The following is an 18,156-nucleotide window of genomic DNA, read 5'->3' as shown; positions in this document are numbered from 1 at the left end:
TTCAGTAATTACACAATTCACAAAGGCAAACGAGTAACCACGCCCACTTTTTCTGACAGAGATTAGACCAGCTGATTTCTGAAGGTAAAGTACTTCTGTGAGGTATTTTAGATGTGAGGATGGAACGTTTTGAATAAATTATGCAGGAGTTTAATTGTATGCAGAGAAAAGTTCATCAAAGGATAAGGATGTCAGTCATAGTTACTCGTTTGTGAATTGCATCTTTTGATCATTTCCCCTGCTTTACCCACCTAATTACCAAATGTTTTAGATCAGTTCTAAAAACAGGCCTAAAACATTTGGTAATAGTGATGCAACTGACCAAACCATCAGTAAACTAAAAGCCATCTGTCGACTAGTCTAAACTGCTTAGTGAATTGAGGCCATTGTGGAATAAACCCAGGCCCGATTTGCAGGATGTTCCCTAACACATAGTTCCCCAACCCTGTCCTCAAGGCCCACCAACAGTACGTTTTGCAGAAAACCACAAACATGCACAAGTTGAGGTAATTAGTGTCTCAGCAGAGCTGATTACCTACCTCTGTGAGTTACCACAAAACATGCACTGTTGGTGGGCCTTGCGGACAGGGTTGGGGAACACTGCCCTAATATACCCCAGGTTGGGAGAACCCTAGTAAAAGAGGGATGATGCATGAGACAGTTCTTCTTTACAAGGTACCAAAAGGGGGTGAGTATGTAAACGTAAAATGCAATAAAGTAAGTATTTTACTTACTGGGCACCACATATTTTTTGTTAATTTTCATTACAACATGAAAAGGCATTTTCTACAGCAAAATAAAGGTTAGCCTATGTACAAAAACTTACATAATTCAATTACATAAAAAAGGAGTTTTATAAATAGAAAGGCGGAGTCAATAAGGCATAAGTCACACCGCTGCAGGTTAGCAGTCTCACAGTATGGACACAAGACAGAATCTCGTACTATCTTCCTGCTCCAATCATGTGGCTTCTGTGGAGTTTCATTATTCCCAGCAGCACCCAGTACTTGCATGGTGATGATGGTGAGGCAGTGAAACAAGAAACATTCGCTTATCCCTTCACCACCAATCATAAGACATCTCTAGAAATGTCCTCACTCAACACATTTCAGTCTACAACTATCATTATAAAAGGTGTGTCATAACTGTGATGTAATACCGTGTGATATGAGTATCCATATCTGTTTTAATTACGTATTTGCCTGAGTAGTCTAATCGGAACATTAAAGTGAAGTGGTCAATGGTGGAAGCATCTTTACATTCCCTGAAGAAGACACACCTTCTTCCCTCAAAGTTACTTTTTTGTTGTCCATGAAATCTTTAGGTAAACTTTCCAACAGGCAGTCCAGTTGCTCCTGACCAAGTTTGATCTTGTCATCCAGTTCCCTCTGTTCTATAAGCAGAGCTGACTTCATTTTCACAAAATGCTGGTAGTTCTGAAATTGCTCTTTGGTGAGGTAGTTTCTTAAAATGTCCGTCACCACTTTCTCTCTGCGGTCAAGGTTCTCCTTGAGTTCTCGAGCGTCTTCATGCTGGCCAGAGAGCTGCTTTTTCTTTTCATTCCAGGTGTTCTGCAATGAGGTAAAAAAAAATGGTGAATCAGTCAGACAGCAGACGGTTGGAATTGATCAACTGTACTTCAATACAGGTAACAGATGCTTATGTAGATAGCCGCACTACCACTGCATGAAGCCCCTCAAATAAGCATCTTTACTACAGCTGTGCAGGCCTTTATATAAGTATCCGTATCACACCTGCACGGAGCTCGATCCTGGTTTTCCTGCCTAGTAAGTCACTGTCTTGGAACAAACATGCAGCTAGGAAGTAATTTCTCTGGCATAAACCAACAGCAGAGAGTACTTGATAGAAGTACATGCCTTTGTCCACAATATTAAAAGCAAGTGTAGGATATATGTATAACAATTTGTCACATATTGTCCCTCAGGGATCACAATCTAATGTCCAGACCACAGTTCCAGTTAACCTACCAGAATAAAATTGGAATGTGATGGGGTGGAGTGGAGAAAGAAAGAGATAAGGGCCCTTATCCAATTAACCATTTCTCCTAGGAGATAGCTTTTCATATTATCTAAAAATACGTTTTCAGCACTTAGCAATTGAAAAAGTACTAAAAAAAGTAACACCAAACTTATTAAGTAATTTCTGACATGGCCGGGGCTTTCAATGTATTTTATTGGTAAGGTATGATACCATCTCCTTGGAGAAATCTCAGGAGAAAAGTTAATAGGATATATGAGAGAGATAGAGAGGGAGAGACAGCGAGAGAGAGAGAGAGAGATGGAGATGGAGATGCACAGTTCAAGATTTGTATCACTGAAAGCCAAAAGTATCAAATAAAAATACAAAATCATTCAAGAAGGTACAAATAAGGAATGCAGCACTAGTTAGGAATGTTTGGCCTTGAGAAAGGGCGCCTTTCTTTCATTAACCCTCCTGGCGGTTTATCAAAATCCGCCAGGGGGCAGCAAAGCCATTTAAAAAAAAAAAAAAAAAAAGGTCTCGCTACATGATAGCCGCTCCTCAGCGGCATCCCCCCAGCCGCCGGTGATCGGAGATCAGGAGATCCCGTTCAAAGAACAGGATCTCCTGGAGGGCTTCCCCCGTCGCCATGGCGACGGGCGGGATGACGTCACCACCTCACCAACGTCATCGACGTCGTGACGTCAAAGGGGACTCCGATCCACCCCACAGCGCTGCCTGGCACTGATTGGCCAGGCAGCGCACAGGGTCTAGGGGGGCGGCTGCGGCGCGACGGATAGCGGCGGCGATCGGATTGCACACGCAGCTAGCAAAGTGCTAGCTGCGTGTAGCAAAAAAAAAATTATGCAAATCGGCCCAGTGGGGCCTGAGCGGTGCCTTCCGGCGGCATAGCCCGAGCTCAGCTCGGGCTTACCGTCAGGAAGGTTAAGGTATGTTAGCCGCTATACCTGTTCTTCCCCACTTATTCTGGTTCTTCACATATATCACTGTTTCTGAATTTGCTATATTATTTGTTTGCTTCTTATGTACTGCATTTTGGTGCATGTCGCAGGCCATCTGCACTTATAGATATTTTCCTTGTTTATGTATTATTAGTGCTTCCCCTTCTCTCCAATCTCTCCATGGTGCTGAGTATATTTGCCTTGTTTAGGAAATGACTATATAAATGTCAATGTAACATTTTGTTGCTGTACTATTAGCTGTACCTGGCAAACCCTTTTCTTTACGGGCCCGTTTCCACTAGAGCGAATCCGCATGCGTTGTTTCCACTTGTCAGTTTTTTGGTGCGTTTTTCTGTGCAGGATTTTTCTGCACGGTAGGGCCTGCAGAATTCGCCTGCGTGTGGAATGCAGGCGATTCGCAGGCAATGTATTTAATAGGGGAAATCGCACATGCGTTTTATGCCGCGATTTCGCGTGCGAATTCGCACTAAAACTAATGTACATTGAGCCAGGCAGTGACATGGTTAAAATCGCTGATAGCCTGCCTATGCGAAATCGCATGCGAAATCGCGGCAAAAATCGCATGCGGAATCGCATCCGCATGCGATTTTGTCAGCGGTGGAATCCCAGCGATTCGCACCGCACTTGTGGAAACGGGCCCTAAGGGTTTAACACTGGGGCCCTTTGCAGGGGTTTCTAGCCAGCAATCAGCAAAGCACTATGTACAATGTAACCCTACGGGATCATTCACACTGAAGTGTTTGCGATTTGTGCAAATCACAAACACGCTGAATGCAGCATTTTTGCAGCAATGTTGATGCGTTTTTCATTTCACCGAATGAAAATCACAAAGCGCAATCACTGTACAATCGCAGCAAAAATCATGATTGCAATAGCGTTTTGCAATCCCAAGTGCGAAAGGACCTTTACATGATATTTATTCCCCCGATTAGCTGAGAGTTTAGCCACAGTTTATGAAGGCCCAACCATATTGATAGGCTTCATCACCACGCTCTTGGTATTGGGCATAAAGTCTCATCATGTTTGCCAATCAGAATTTGACAATCAAATTTAAATATTACATAGGAAAAAATAAGGGAAGGGAAAAGATAAAAAGAACTGTCTTCAGAGAAGGAGAAAGTATCGTATCCTCCGGCGTACAAGACCACCCCCATCCCCCGGAATCCTCTAAAAAGTCGGGGGCCATACCACTCGCCAGGCGTCATTGATGCCAGGTGACACGCAACTCCAGCACACGATGCCCGTACGTGACATGCTAAAGTCTCCAGGATACCAATACACGAACGTGACACGCCAATGTCTAAACTTCGAGTGCCGGAAACTCATCAGTCACCGCATGCGCCGGGGGAGGAGCCCACCACCCAGGCCGCAATGTCTGGGACGCAGAGGGCATGGAAGAAAGACATCGTGCCCACAAAACATGCCCCCTCTATCCTCTCAGGCGCGCATGTCCGTGACCCGAGAGGCAGAGGAGATGGGATACAATGGGGGACAGACGGGCAAAGGAGGTGCCCCCACGGGCACAGCGCGATACACTCTGCCACCTGCTCCGAAAAAACGGAGACGGGGAGAGCCAACCACCACGCCCAGAGGCAGGCAGAGCTGACTAATCCAACCAGTCAATTGCCTGCTCACTGCCATATACAGGGCACCACACAAACAACACAGCACCAGCACCTTTTCACACCCAGAACCAGTACATGAAAGTTGGTGGGCTGTCCCATACTCCCAGTCGTCCCACCTGCCGGAAAACACAGTAAGTAGAAGAAAAAAATCACTTAAGGAAAAGTGTAAAGGTGTGTATATAATAGCTAATTAACACTACCCTTAAAATAGTATGGCTAGTATTTGAATTTCTCAGAACAGAAATTGTACAACTTTATCCATCTGTTTTGTTTGTTGGTAACAGTCATTGTGGCCTCAAAGGGATGTGAATATTCTATCACTAATGCTGGGTACACACGTTGAGATTTCCCGCTCGATTCGCGGATCGATTCGATTATTTCAAACATGCTCGATTGGATTTCGATTGTTCCTGCTGTCGATTTTGCATACTTAACATGAAAAAAATGATCGAAATCCAATCGAGCATGTTTAAAATAATTGACTCGATCCGTTCGATCCCGCGAATCTAGCGGGAAATCTCAACATGTGTACCCAGCATAAGAGCTCATTAAATCTGGTTAGCCAACTTGATATTGTAGGGCTACTGTTGGTACCCCAGTGTTCAATAATTAGTTTCTTAACAATCAAGGTAGAAAAAAATTAAAAGGTCCATAGATAACTCAGTAGTGGTTTGCAGGCCCTGGCCAAAGATTGCCTCTATTTCATTGATACAGAGGTCTAGGTCTGTGTTTACTCTTAGAAAAACCTCAACATTTTTCCAGAACTTCTGGATTGGGGGACAGAACCACCATATGTGGGAATAATTAAAAACTGGATGAGAACATCTCCAGCAAATAGAGGGAACAGAACGGTATAGTTTATTAATAGCATCCGGAGTAGAATACCAGCACATAATTACTTTATATTGCATTGAATGAAGTAGTGTATTTTTAGGTATCCAAACATTCTCTATTGATCTCGACCAGCTTTTACCATCCAGAGTAATTTTCAGTTCACCTTTCCACCTCTCCTTAATCCTGTCCTGTGAAGTGCCCATGAAGTGCAGCAGCAATCCATACAGAAGTGACAAGCTTCCTGGGGGTTTAGTCTAAGCCAGAAACCATTTTTCAAAATTAGACAATTCTGTCCTAATAGTACCCAGAGACCTGATTTCTTTAAGTATATAACTTGATATTTGGTAGAACGAAAATTTGGAGTTGGGCTAGCTAGACCGAACCTTCCCAGGAAATTCCAGAGTCTGGTATCTTGTTCTAGACCGGTTCCATTTAGCCAAGTCCTGTCCATCCCCGGGGTGAAACCAGGGTTGTTAGCTATTGATAATAAGGAGGATGGTCCTGGGAGTGTTTTAATCAGATATTTAACAGTAGTCAGGGTTGGGCTTATTAGTAGATGAGTACAACCTCTACAGGTCCAGTACCTGTAGGTTGCATGACAGGGCACAATGTTCATTCAGATATTCTAGCTCCAGATCTATCCAGAAGCTATGCTCTTTATCTTTCCTCCAGTCCAATATTCTGCCCAAGTGGACTGCTTGGTAATACCTATGAATATCTGGTATAGCCAGCCATCCTCCTTCCCCCTTCCTCCTTTAGATTGCAAACGGAGTTGCCTACTTTAACTGTATCTACGGTAAGACTTTGTATGCCTGTTAAGGCTATCAAAAGCTTTTTCGGCATCTAGCGTCACCATTGCTGGCTCAACTCCGCACCCACGGACCTTATTACAGAAACCAACAGCAGTGTACACGTTTTCATACAATTGTTTTTTATTACGAAAACCGCACTGTTGTTCCCCCAATAATGTACACTTTAAGGAGTCTATTTGCCAGAATTTTTGAGCATATTTTTGACGTCTATATTCATTATAGAGATGAATTGATATTTCTGGTTTGTATGACCCCCCTCCCCGCACCCCCCTTCAAAGTTTTTTGTGACAATTTATTCTTTTGTATGCATTTGTTCATTATCCCTTCTGAATAAGCATTGCTTACAGCAACATGTATGTACTCTGACTGCTTTATACACAGCATTATATGTTGTTCTTATATATTTTGATTTTCTGTAATAATTGTCTAATTATGTATTTATGTTTGATATTTTTTATTATACAAATCTTGGATTCCGAGCAACTGATTATGAGGACGTGCGAGTCTTCCTTATTTTGACAATATACAACACTTTATATAGATTAATGTCTAGTACAGGATTTAAACCTGAAGCACAAGATTCTGAAGTAATGTGAAAGGTGGGTGCTGAAAGTGACATGGCTGGATTATGGGTAAGGAGTCAGGATTTACAGGGGCAAACACAGGATTTCTAAGGGGAGGGGGGGGGGATTCCTGAAAGGTCCAGAAGCACTTATGTCCCTTATGTGCTTCCGAATACAGGTGGCTCTATACTGCCCATGCACAAAAGTGCGCTGGCATATTACGGAGCTGCCTATCTTTGGAAGTACTCAAGGACACAAGTGTTTCTGGTAGCAGCAAATTTGAACGAGGGACAGCACTGGAACAACTCCCTGAAAGAGGAGCGGGAGATAGACTTAGTTTGGACAATTCAGTGGAATATGCCACATAGTGTCACATAGCGCAAGCGATAGCCATATGATGCATGGATATATGCATCTGCAGAAGATGCCGGCGCTGAATACTAAATAATAATAATAATAACATTAGCATCTGTAAATAAGCTATATATCAATTCAGATAATAGAAACAAATTTCAACTCTTACAAACCAATTCTAGTAGAAGGTTACATATATTGTCTCTCTATAGATCTGTATATCAGTTCCAAGGCTTGAAAAGGGACAAAAGAATTTGGCACCAAAAGACTTGTTCCTCTGTAAAAGGAACAGCTAGCACCCAGTTTTTACAAAACTTTCAAAGTGATACAAAGGGCTCATTCACACTATGCAACGCATGCATGAACGCAATTTCATACATGCATTGCAATGTGCTAAATCGCATAGGTCGGCAGCTTCCATTCTATACAAAAAAAATGCATGACAATGCATACGTCATGTGCGATGATGTTCCAAGTTACAACGCAGCACACGGGAACGCAAGCTGTAGTGTAATTGGTAACATGAAAGTCTACAGGCTTATGTAGGCATTATGTGTGGTGCTGTCTGTCATCACTCACCGCACATAGTGTGAATGAGCCCTAAAGCAATACCAATGCCAACTGCCATCTAGATAGTATCTTCAGCAATGAATAGACAAACAAACCCTTGCAGTTGTGCTGGGCCTTTTAACACCTAACTTTACAACACAACATAGAAAGCAAACATATCTCCACATTTAATGTTCATATCAGAAGACACACTTTTTGTCACAAAGGTGCAATTCTAGGCAGCATGGATGGACACATCCAGCCAGCACTAGGGGAAGGGGGAAAACAAGGGTGAATGAGGGAGTGAGGAGGAGTGGAGAGACTGAGATAGAGCAGAGAGTGTATCTGTAATGCAGTCCCACATCACACAGAGGCTACTTGCCTGTAATGTGTCTCCTGTCCCTGCCAACCTCTCCTTCAAGCTGCAGGCAGCCCTCCTGAAGTTTAGGGACTGTCAAAAACTTTTCAACCAGTGAAATACCTTATGTAGCTGTCCACATGCAGTCTTTACAATAGTGAAAGAGTTTTTCCCACAGACACTGCAGGAGGCAAGCCTCTGCATAGTTACCAGCTTGCCCACTTCAGCGATCTCAGGGAATTTTTTTAAAGGTACAGAAGTCTCAAGGGGGTATTCCAGACATCGGTAACCCCCCAGCTAAATGCGCCAGTGGGGTAGGTATTGGTACAGGGAGACAACAAACAGGAATATTTTCCTTGCTATTTCTTAAGTACAGAAAGAAAAATTATAGTTACCCGTTCCTCAGCATTGACATCTTCACCTAAGGAGTGCAGGACGTTTTCCACCTTGGCCAGGCGGCCCGACAGTGACAGCAGAAGATTCACCACCTTGTCCAGGTCCCCAATGAACATCTTATATTTGTCAAACTCATTAGGTTTGCACAGACTCTCAATCAGAGCTTCCACTTGTTCACCGAGATTGTTGTTGAGCTTCATGTCAGCTGTAACACCCTCCTTGGCATCCCTCAAGATCTCAAGTTTTTGGGTAAGGTTAAGAATGAATTCGGCCTGCAGGCATGAGAACAATAAGTTAGTTCAGCATAGAAAAACTATTTTCCAACATTTTCTAAAACGTTCACTGAAGTAATGTCAGGAATTTGTGCATTAAAAATATATGTATGTAGCATAAACAGTACAATGTAATAAAAATCCTGTGACTATAGATATGGGCACATCACCCAGGGCAGTTTCTAGGCTAAATTTCACCCAGTTCGAGAGTCAAAAAATTGACCCCCCCCCCCCCCCCCCAAAAAAAAATCAAAGCTGCTAAGTGAAATCATGTCAAAAGGCTTCTTGAAACCAACTCACCATTTTTATTTATTTTTTTTAAAAAATTTTTTACTACCCCTCTTTATTAGGCTTGCTCCTGGCTGGCTTTGGCTGCCTGCGAGTCTGCTAGTCTCTGGACTGACTCAGGCTGAGAGGCTCTGCGAGTGCAACGCAGTCACACACTGCGTATTTATCGCTGCATGCGGCCACCCTACTCTTGCTCGCTGTCGTCGGCTCCTCCCCCAGCCAAGCCCAAGCGTGAGGTGGGCTGCCTGTATCTTTCCCGTTGCGCCGCGCAGCCTGCCAGTGTTGCCAACCTTTCACGTTATTTTTTACTGACAAATACCTAAAAATTTACTGACAAAAGATTTTTACTGACAAAATTTCTCCATAAGAGACAGTTTTCTCACCAGTAAATGCACATTAGAGACCGCTTTTCACCAGTAAATGCACATAAGAGACCGCTTTTCACCAGTAAATGCACTTAACAAGAGACCACTTTTCACCAGTAAATGCACTTAACAAGAGACCGCTTTTCACCAGTAAATGCACATAATGACAAACAGCCAGTGTCCCCAGTATATGTAGCCAGAGGGTATATGTGCCCAGTATATGTAGCCAGGGGGTATATGTGCCCAGTATATGGAGCCAGGGGGTATATGTGCCCAGTATATGGAGCCAGGGGGTATATGTGCCCAGTATATGGAGCCAGGGGGTATATGTGCCCAGTATATGGAGCCAGGGGGTATATGTGCCCAGTATATTGTAGCCAGGGTTATATGTGCCCAGTATATTGTAGCCAGGTGTATATGTACCAAGTATATGTAGCCAGGTGTATATGTGCCAAGTATATGTAGCCAGGGGTATATGTTCCCAGTATATGTAGCCAGGTATATGTGCCAGTATATGTAGCCAGGGGTATATGTGCCAAGTATATGTAGCCAGGGGTATATGTGCCAAGTATATGTAGCCAGGTGTATATGTGCCAAGTATATGTAGCCAGGTGTATATGTGCCAAGTATATGTAGCCAGGGGTATATGTAGCCAGGGATATGTGCCAGTATATGTAGCCAGGGGGCTATATGTGCCAGTATATGTAGCCAGGGGTATATGTGCCAAGTATATGTAGCCAGGTGTATATGTGCCCATATTGTAGCCAGTCTGTCAGAGTCGACCATCTGACTTTAGCCCAGGGCAAAAAGAGCGCCCCCCTATTCCCCCCCTCGTCAGAAAGAGAGAGCCTGGCAGTGCAGTACATAGACTGCCTGCCTACTTACCAAGTTGTTCATCATCATCATGGCAGGCCAGGTGCAACTCGGGAGTCTGGAAGGATCGGTGGGGGTCCGGAGGTGCTAGCGGGCAGGCAGTGGCAGGCCGGCAGCAAGGGCAAGGCTGGCTGGGCTGGGCACACACTACTAGCAGGCGCAGCAGTGGCAGCGAGGAGCCCAAGTGGCCAAAAAGACTCCACCTCCGCCACACACTGCTGGTACGTCCGTGGCAGGAATAGCGCGGCCGCTCCTGTCACGTGACGTCAACACGCAGGAGCGCTCGCCGCCAGGTGATCGATTCGCGCTGGTGCGCACAGCCAGGCCTGCGCACAGCGGCACAGCTCCTCCTGCCTCTCGCTGCACCGGCTCCTAGGAGCAGCCAGCAGTGACGTCACATCCTTCTCCTTCTGCCTGGCGCCCCTCCAATTTGACTTTCTTCGGCGCCCCGTTCAGCAGAACCGGCTGAACGGGGCTAGAAACGGCCCTGTCATCACCCCACTCATCTCACCACCCATACTAGAATTGTCACTTACCTATGAAGCACTTGCTTTTGGTGCCTGGGGCAAGGTACTACCATAACTGGCAGTGACTAGCGGTAGTAGGAGGGATAGAGTTAGGTGCAGCGACATTAGGAGGGTGGTTTTAGGCACAGCCGTAGTAGGAGGCCTAGTGTTCGGTGTAGGGGTAGTAGGAGGAATAGAGTTAGGTGCAGCGATATTAAGAGGGTGGCAACGGTGGCATCTTCTAAGTCAACCCCAATGTTTAATAAATCCACACCATGTCTGCAGTAATGCTTATAAAATATAGAGAAACCGAGAGCCCAATATAGTGTAGTATGTTAAAACATAAACGAAGTAAGGCAAATCAGTGAGAAGAATATACTCACAAACGTGGGTTACCACACAGGCAACCACTGTATAAGCAGGTGAGGAGATTAGACCTGTCCTCACTCAGGATTAAGAAGTCGCTCTCTGTAGATGAGAAAAAGGGGTAGATCACCCCTCCACCAGGGGTGGACACGATTTTGCAGTAGGAGAACAGAGGCGCCAGCAGAATAAAAGTGGATAAAAGCTTTAAAATTTGCTTGGAGGAAGTGGTGGACTTACCTCCATAAAGCAGACACGAAAGACTGTCTGTATAATAGTAACCACATTTATTATATGGTACCCCAAAAGTGCAAGGCGTTTCGCAGACCGAGCCCGCTTCATCAGGCAATAAAGTGGGGACAAAACAGAATTCCAGCAGTAGCAGGTGTAGCTCTTCAGGCTCTCCACTTTATTGCCTGATGAAGCGGGCTCGGCCTGCGAAACGCGTTGCACTTTTGGGGTACCATATAATAAATGTGATTACTATTATACAGACAGTCTTTCGTGTCTGCTTTATGGAGGTAAGTCCACCACTTCCTCCAAGCAAATTTTAAAGCTTTTATCCACTTTTATTCTGCTGGCGCCTCTGTTCTCCTACTGCAGTAATGCTTATATTCTCCAGCCTGGGAGAACATAAATAAATACAGCCCAGTTGACCAAACAACAGGCCCAGCAAAGCAGCTTGCATTACCAAACTGACCTGTAAAATAAGTACCGTATAACCCTTTTGGGAATCAAAATAGAAAACATGTTTGTGTAAGTCAAGGTAACGCGATGACATATATAAAATAACAACTGCCTCCCACTAATTGCAGTGTAAACATCATTCATTCTGATGATATAATGCACAAATAATCCCTGTTTGCGGAGGCAGTGGGCCTAATGCATCAAGCTGCAATATAACAAGTTATCACATGTGAAAAGTGGTAAATCAAGTTATATTATCAAAGGAATATGTTATTACACTAACTAAAGAGGCAAACTCTTCAGGCATTACATTTGCCTGATATGTATTACGTTACTGACACAAAGCCTTTTCTGCCTATGAAAAGGAAGCTATTGCCAATTAAGTTGCTTTGGCTCATGACCCACCATAAGATGGTTGAAGGTGAATTTCCCTAGTGTTTGCCATGTCAGCGTACTGCTGGGCAAAGCCCCGCCTCCCTTTGCCCTGATAGGACAATAAATTAATAAAGCCCCTTAGACACCCCATACTGCCATTCCTTTTCAAGTCCTCGCCTCCAGCAGGATAGATCCCTTACCTCCGCTATGCGGTCCCAGCAGCTTGGCTCCTCTGCTGTAGTCCACGTCCTCAGGTGGCTAAACGCCCCTAGGAGGAGTGGAGCCCCCTCTGGTACTCTCCGGGGCATATGTATAAGGACATCCTGCGACCACGTTGAACACCTAAAGGGTGTTGTGGATTCCCGGCAACTGTCAGGCGCAAGGGCATGTTAAAAATTTTTGGACGCTACCTGCTATGCAGTATAGCGTCAGCGTGGCCTTAGCGTCCAAGAGAGGCGGAACTTCCGGGTCTCGCGCGCGCGCGCGCGAGAGTTCCTCTTCTTTTCTGATGCGGAGAGAGGGCGGAAGTGTTGCGGCGGCCATTTTGGTTATGGGCAGAGGCCGGAGATTTGCCGGCTGATCACTTCCGGAGCGGCAAGTTAAAGGCAGGAAGTGTAGGTAGCGTCCTGGTGGTGTCGGAGAGCGTCTTCCATTTGGAACCCTGGGGTGCATCTGACCAGGTAGGATCATGGATTATTTATGTAATTTTGAAAAGGGTTCTGTTTTCCAGAGGTACTTCTGGGGGAAAGTTCTTTGATTATTGGTGGCTGCGTAGGGAGTAGCTGTAAGGTAGTTGGATATAATTGTACTTGTGTTATGGTGGTGTAAGATTATGCTGCTCTGGGCTGTGTATTTGGTATTTTATTTTGGTTCTTGGTCATTGTTATGTGGACATAAAACTATGAGGATAGTATAGATCTGTGTATGTATATAGGTAGATATATATATATATGTATATGAACGGTTTTGTATATTGCTGCCATATAGTGTATAGTGTCAGGATAGTTCCTGATGGCGCGCTATTTCTATTACAGTTGCTGTTATGGGAAAACATCAGGGAGAGTACCCTAAGAAGTCAAATAGGTAAGGGTGGTAAGTATTTATTTGTGAGCTGAATGTCAATCTGTCATAAAACTGACGTATTATCGTCGTATTGACAGGTCGCATGAAGACTCAAAGACTAAAGAATCCTCTAGACGTCATGAGTCAAGAGAGAAGTCAGGGTCCCATACAGGGGGATCGAAGACACGAGATCCTTCCGCAAATACGTCCAGATCAAAAGAAAAGACTGAGGATAGTGTTAAAATAGTAAAATCTACTGAGCTTCGGATCCAGCAAGAGGAAAGGGGTTCATCAACTGAAAAGTCAGTTCAGGATCACTGCCCCGGTCCTTCGATAAGTACTGCTAGTCATGGGCAGTCAGGTCCTGACCCTGAGAAATGTTGGATCTGTGGAAGATCTTCTTTGCCGAGCAAAAAAGTTTGTGAACTGTGTTATGCTGACATTGCTAAAGAAAACAGGGATGTTTCTTCCCTAATTAAGCAGGTAGTCAAGGATGCTGTATCAGAAATCTCGATTTCAAAGAAATCTCCCCGATTAGGGACGCCAGATTCTTCATCTCCGGAAAGGAATTCGTCAAATTCTGATTCTGATGATGAGGGGGTGGGATTTGATTTTACTCTAATTCCCCCATTTGTGTCAAGAGTGAAGGAGGCGATTGAGTGGGAAGAAGACTGCTCTTCGCCCCAAAATAAAAAGAGAAGATATTATAAGCATCTCAGTAAAGATAAGACCTTTTTTCCACTTATGGAGGAAATTAGGGAACTCATTCTGGAAGAATGGGAAAAAACTACTAAAAAGCCTTCCCTTAAAAACCGTTATCAAAAAATGTACCCCCTTTCGCAGCATAGTGAAGATTTAGTACAGTCTAATCCAATTGTGGATGCCTCTTTAATGAAAGTGGTTAGGAATGTGACGCTCCCGATGGAAGATTCCACTTTATTTAGAGACGTCTTAGATCGCCAAATAGATCAAGATCTTAAAAGAGCATACTTGTCGGCAGGAGAGGCAGCGAAGATTGCTATCACCTTGACCTCGGTAGCAAAGGCAATGAAAGTTTGGGTAGAAGACTTACAGAGGGCAGTGAAGAGAGCAAAGGATTTGGAAGACTTATCGTTTGCTTTTCAGGAATTGTCATTGACTGCAGATTTTGTGGGAGCTGCGAGCGTTGATCTAGTTCGAAGCTCTAGTAGGTCAATGTTATTTTCAGTAATGGCCAGAAGATGTCTATGGCTGAAGCCATGGGCAGCAGATCCAACGTCAAAACAGTCATGGGCAAAGATTCCGTTTGACGGGAAGTATCTTTTCGGCCAAAAGATGGATGCGGCGATTTCAAGAGTGACTGGAGGAAAATCCGGGCTATTGCCGCAAGATCGCAAATTTAGAAAACAGAGGTTCCCGCAATATAGGAAGCAGGTAGTCAATAAATTCACGGAAGCGAAGTCATATAAGCCTGGTAGGGACTACAGAAGAAATTGGAGATCAACCCAGACATTCCAAAAAGCCAATAGATCAAAGACCACTAATGCAGAAGGAGGTAAATCTTTTTGAGACGAGGCCCGCTCTAGATATCCCAGTAGGTGCAAGACTGCAATACTTCAAGGATGTCTGGGCGGGAAGTGTACAGAATATGTGGATAGTGGACACTGTGTCTTCAGGTCATCAGTGGACATTCAAGGAATATCCACCAAGGGACCATATGATTGGGACAAAAATTCCAAAGATAAGGGAAGAAAGACTAATTCTAAAAGAATATGTGTCGAAAATGTTAGATCAAGAGGCGGTTTGTCCAGTTCCGCCTTCAGAAGAAGGTACAGGTTACTATTCTCCAATATTTCTCATAAAGAAGAAGTCAGGAAGCCTAAGACCCGTGTTGGATTTAAAGAAATTAAACAAATTCATTCAAATTCCAAGATTCAAAATGGAGACTCTGTCATCCATAATGATGTGTATGGGGCCAGGAGATTGGATGTCGTCCATAGATTTGAAGGACGCGTATTTTCACGTCCCGGTGCATCCAAAATTTCAGAAGTTTCTTCGGTTTGCGATAGGAGATCTGCACCTGCAATTCGTTTGTCTTCCATTTGGTCTCGCTACTTCTCCTCGAACGTTTTCAAAGGTGCTTCTTGCGGTAATTTCATTGTTACGTCTTCGGGGAATACGCGTCCTTCATTACTTGGACGACATCATTCTCCTGGCCTCATCAGAACAAATTCTGCTTCAGCACCAGGCAGTAGTAATAGAGACATTATCAGATTATGGTTGGATAATAAACCTAGAGAAAAGTCATCTTCGACCCTCACAAAGGATGCTATTTCTGGGGGCGATAATAGACACTGTACATCGCTCTATCTCTCTACCGGAGGAAAGGATGATGAAAATTCAAACATCAGTTCAGGAGGTGATAACAAAGCGAGTGGTTCAAGCAAGGGAGTGTCAGAGTCTGTTAGGCCTCATGTCCTCAACTATTCTCATGGTGTCATGGGCCCATTGGCATTTGAGGCCATTCCAGTTGAACTTTCTGAAACAATGGGACACAGAGAGTATGAAACAGTGGATAGAGATTCCGGGGTCAGTAAAGAACTCTCTGAAATGGTGGTTGAGCAGTCACAATTTGATGAATTGTCGCAGCTTATTCCCTCCAGATTGGAAAATTGTTACGACAGATGCCAGTATTGTGGGATGGGGGGCAGTGCTAGAATCCCAACCAGCTCAGGGGGTTTGGAAGGAAGACTGTCATCAAGCCGTCTCCAATGTACTGGAACTCAGAGCAGCCCATCAAGCTCTATGTCATTTTCTGCCAGAGTTGAAAGGTCATTCAGTCCTTCTAAGAATGGACAATGTATCGGCAGTCTCATATGTGAAGAGACAAGGGGGGACGCACAGCGAAACCCTAATGATGGAGGTTGGTCCGATTATGCAACTGGCTCAGAAGTATTTCAGGGACATTTCGGCTATCTATCTGCCAGGACCACAGAACCAGCAGGCGGATTTTCTGTCTCGTCACCATCTAGACAACAACGAGTGGTCTCTGCATCCGAAAATTTTTCTCCAACTGGTGCGCAAATGGGGGTTACCCCAGATAGATTTGTTTGCCTCACGGAAAAATCACAAGACGCCCCTGTATTATTCAAGGTATCCAGACCAGCAGGCCCTGGGAGTGGATGCGTTGACACACAATTGGAGGTTCAGCAGGGCCTATGCCTTCCCGCCGACTCCGTTGATCTTCAGATTCCTGCAGAAGTTGAGTTACCTCAAAATGGAAGTGATAGCAGTACTGCCATATTGGCCAGCCAGGCCTTGGTTCCCACTACTTCTCCAGATGTCCAAGGAGGATCCATTACCACTGCCAATGATCAGGGATCTTTTGTCACAAGGACAAGTTCATCATGGCAATCTGAAACATCTACAGCTAATGGCCTGGAATTTGAGAGGGCTAGGCTACTAAGTACAGGTTGTACAGTGGAGGTGGTGGAGACGCTGCTCAGGGCCAAGAAGCCGTCAACGACGACCTCATACAACAGAGTATGGAAAGCCTTTCAGACCTTTTCCAACGAACAGGGACTATCATCAGACAATATAAAACCATGCGACCTATTGTTATTTTTGCAAAAGGGTTTGAATCTGAATCTGTCATACTCAACTCTTAGGAGACAAGTATCGGCCATTTCTTCAGTATCAGGAATATGGTGGGCTGCCGAACCATTAGTTAAACAATTTTTTAAGGCTGCGATTAAATTGAGGCCTCCTATTAAACCAAGGTTTCCGAAGTGGGATTTGCCATTAATTTTAGACTTCCTGTCTTCATCTGCTGACTTCCAGAATGATAAAGCAACAATACAAAACCTATCATGGAAGACAGTATTCCTAATAGCCATTACTTCTGGAAGAAGAATATCGGAGCTGCAAGCATTGTCATGCAAGGAGCCTTATTTAATATTCTTTCAGGATAGAGTGGTATTATTTCCTGTACAGACGTTTCTTCCAAAGTGTTCTTCTCTTTTTCACTTTAATCAAGAGTGGACACTCCCATCATTTGCTTCGCAGGACGATCCCTCGAAGCCTCATTCTCTGGACATCCCATCGACTATTAAGGCATATTTGGAAGCAACAAGTCAAATTAGGGAATCTGACAGACTATTCATTATCCCAACAGGATACAGAAAGGGAAAAATGGCGTCCACAAGGACCTTGGCCTGTTGGGTTGTAAAGTTAATACAGATGGCATATAAGTCAAGAGACTTAGAGCCACCGCAGGACATTAACGCCCATTCAACAAGAAGTATATCTTCTTCGTGGGCAGCATTGAACAAAGTATCACTACTAACTGTATGTAAAGCTGCAAACTGGGCAACTGATCACACTTTTATAAAGCATTATTGTGTTGAGCCAGCCTCTCTATCAACTGTTGATTTTGGAAAGAAAGTTATTTCCTCTGCAACGAATAATGCTGTTTGATTTCAGTTCTATGTTTAGTATATTAAATTTCTGTTCAGCATACCCACCCTGATTTTGTCTAGTTATTGCCCAGCAGTACGCTGACATGGCAAACACTAGGGAAACTGGAAAACTGTGTACTCACCTTGGGTAGTTTTCCTTTCCTAGTGTTTGTCCATGTCAGCGTACGGCCCCGCCCTATGCTGTCGGCTCGATCTAGTAATACGGAATGGCAGTATGGGGTGTCTAAGGGGCTTTATTAATTTATTGTCCTATCAGGGCAAAGGGAGGCGGGGCTTTGCCCAGCAGTACGCTGACATGGACAAACACTAGGAAAGGAAAACTACCCAAGGTGAGTACACAGTTTTCCAGTATCCTCCACTAGTGCATCGAATACAAGTGCAGAGGGTTATTTGTATCTAAATCGACCACTTCTCTCATGATCTCCATTCCCCATTAAATGCTGTAGCACCAACA

General features: G+C 44.3%; 1 protein-coding gene across 2 annotated transcripts in view; it reads right to left on the bottom strand.

The window, feature by feature from the left end:
* Positions 1–1,166: 1,166 nt before the first annotated feature.
* Positions 1,167–18,156, bottom strand: part of LOC137505650 (protein Shroom3-like) — a 127,868-nt gene continuing 110,878 nt past the window's right edge. For both annotated transcript variants that reach the window (XM_068233544.1, XM_068233543.1), the window contains 2 exons: positions 8,454–8,726; positions 1,167–1,571 (listed from right to left, as the gene is read on the bottom strand). In XM_068233544.1, coding sequence (XP_068089645.1) covers positions 1,224–1,571; positions 8,454–8,726 — 621 coding nt within the window. In that variant the 3' untranslated portion in view covers positions 1,167–1,223. The remainder of the gene's footprint in view (positions 1,572–8,453; positions 8,727–18,156) is intronic.

This window comes from Hyperolius riggenbachi, chromosome 1, assembly GCF_040937935.1.
Source record: "Hyperolius riggenbachi isolate aHypRig1 chromosome 1, aHypRig1.pri, whole genome shotgun sequence".
Classification (NCBI taxonomy): Eukaryota; Metazoa; Chordata; class Amphibia; order Anura; family Hyperoliidae; genus Hyperolius; species Hyperolius riggenbachi.
Note: the sequence above shows the minus strand (reverse complement) of the source record. Positions and strands in the feature narration are given on the sequence as shown.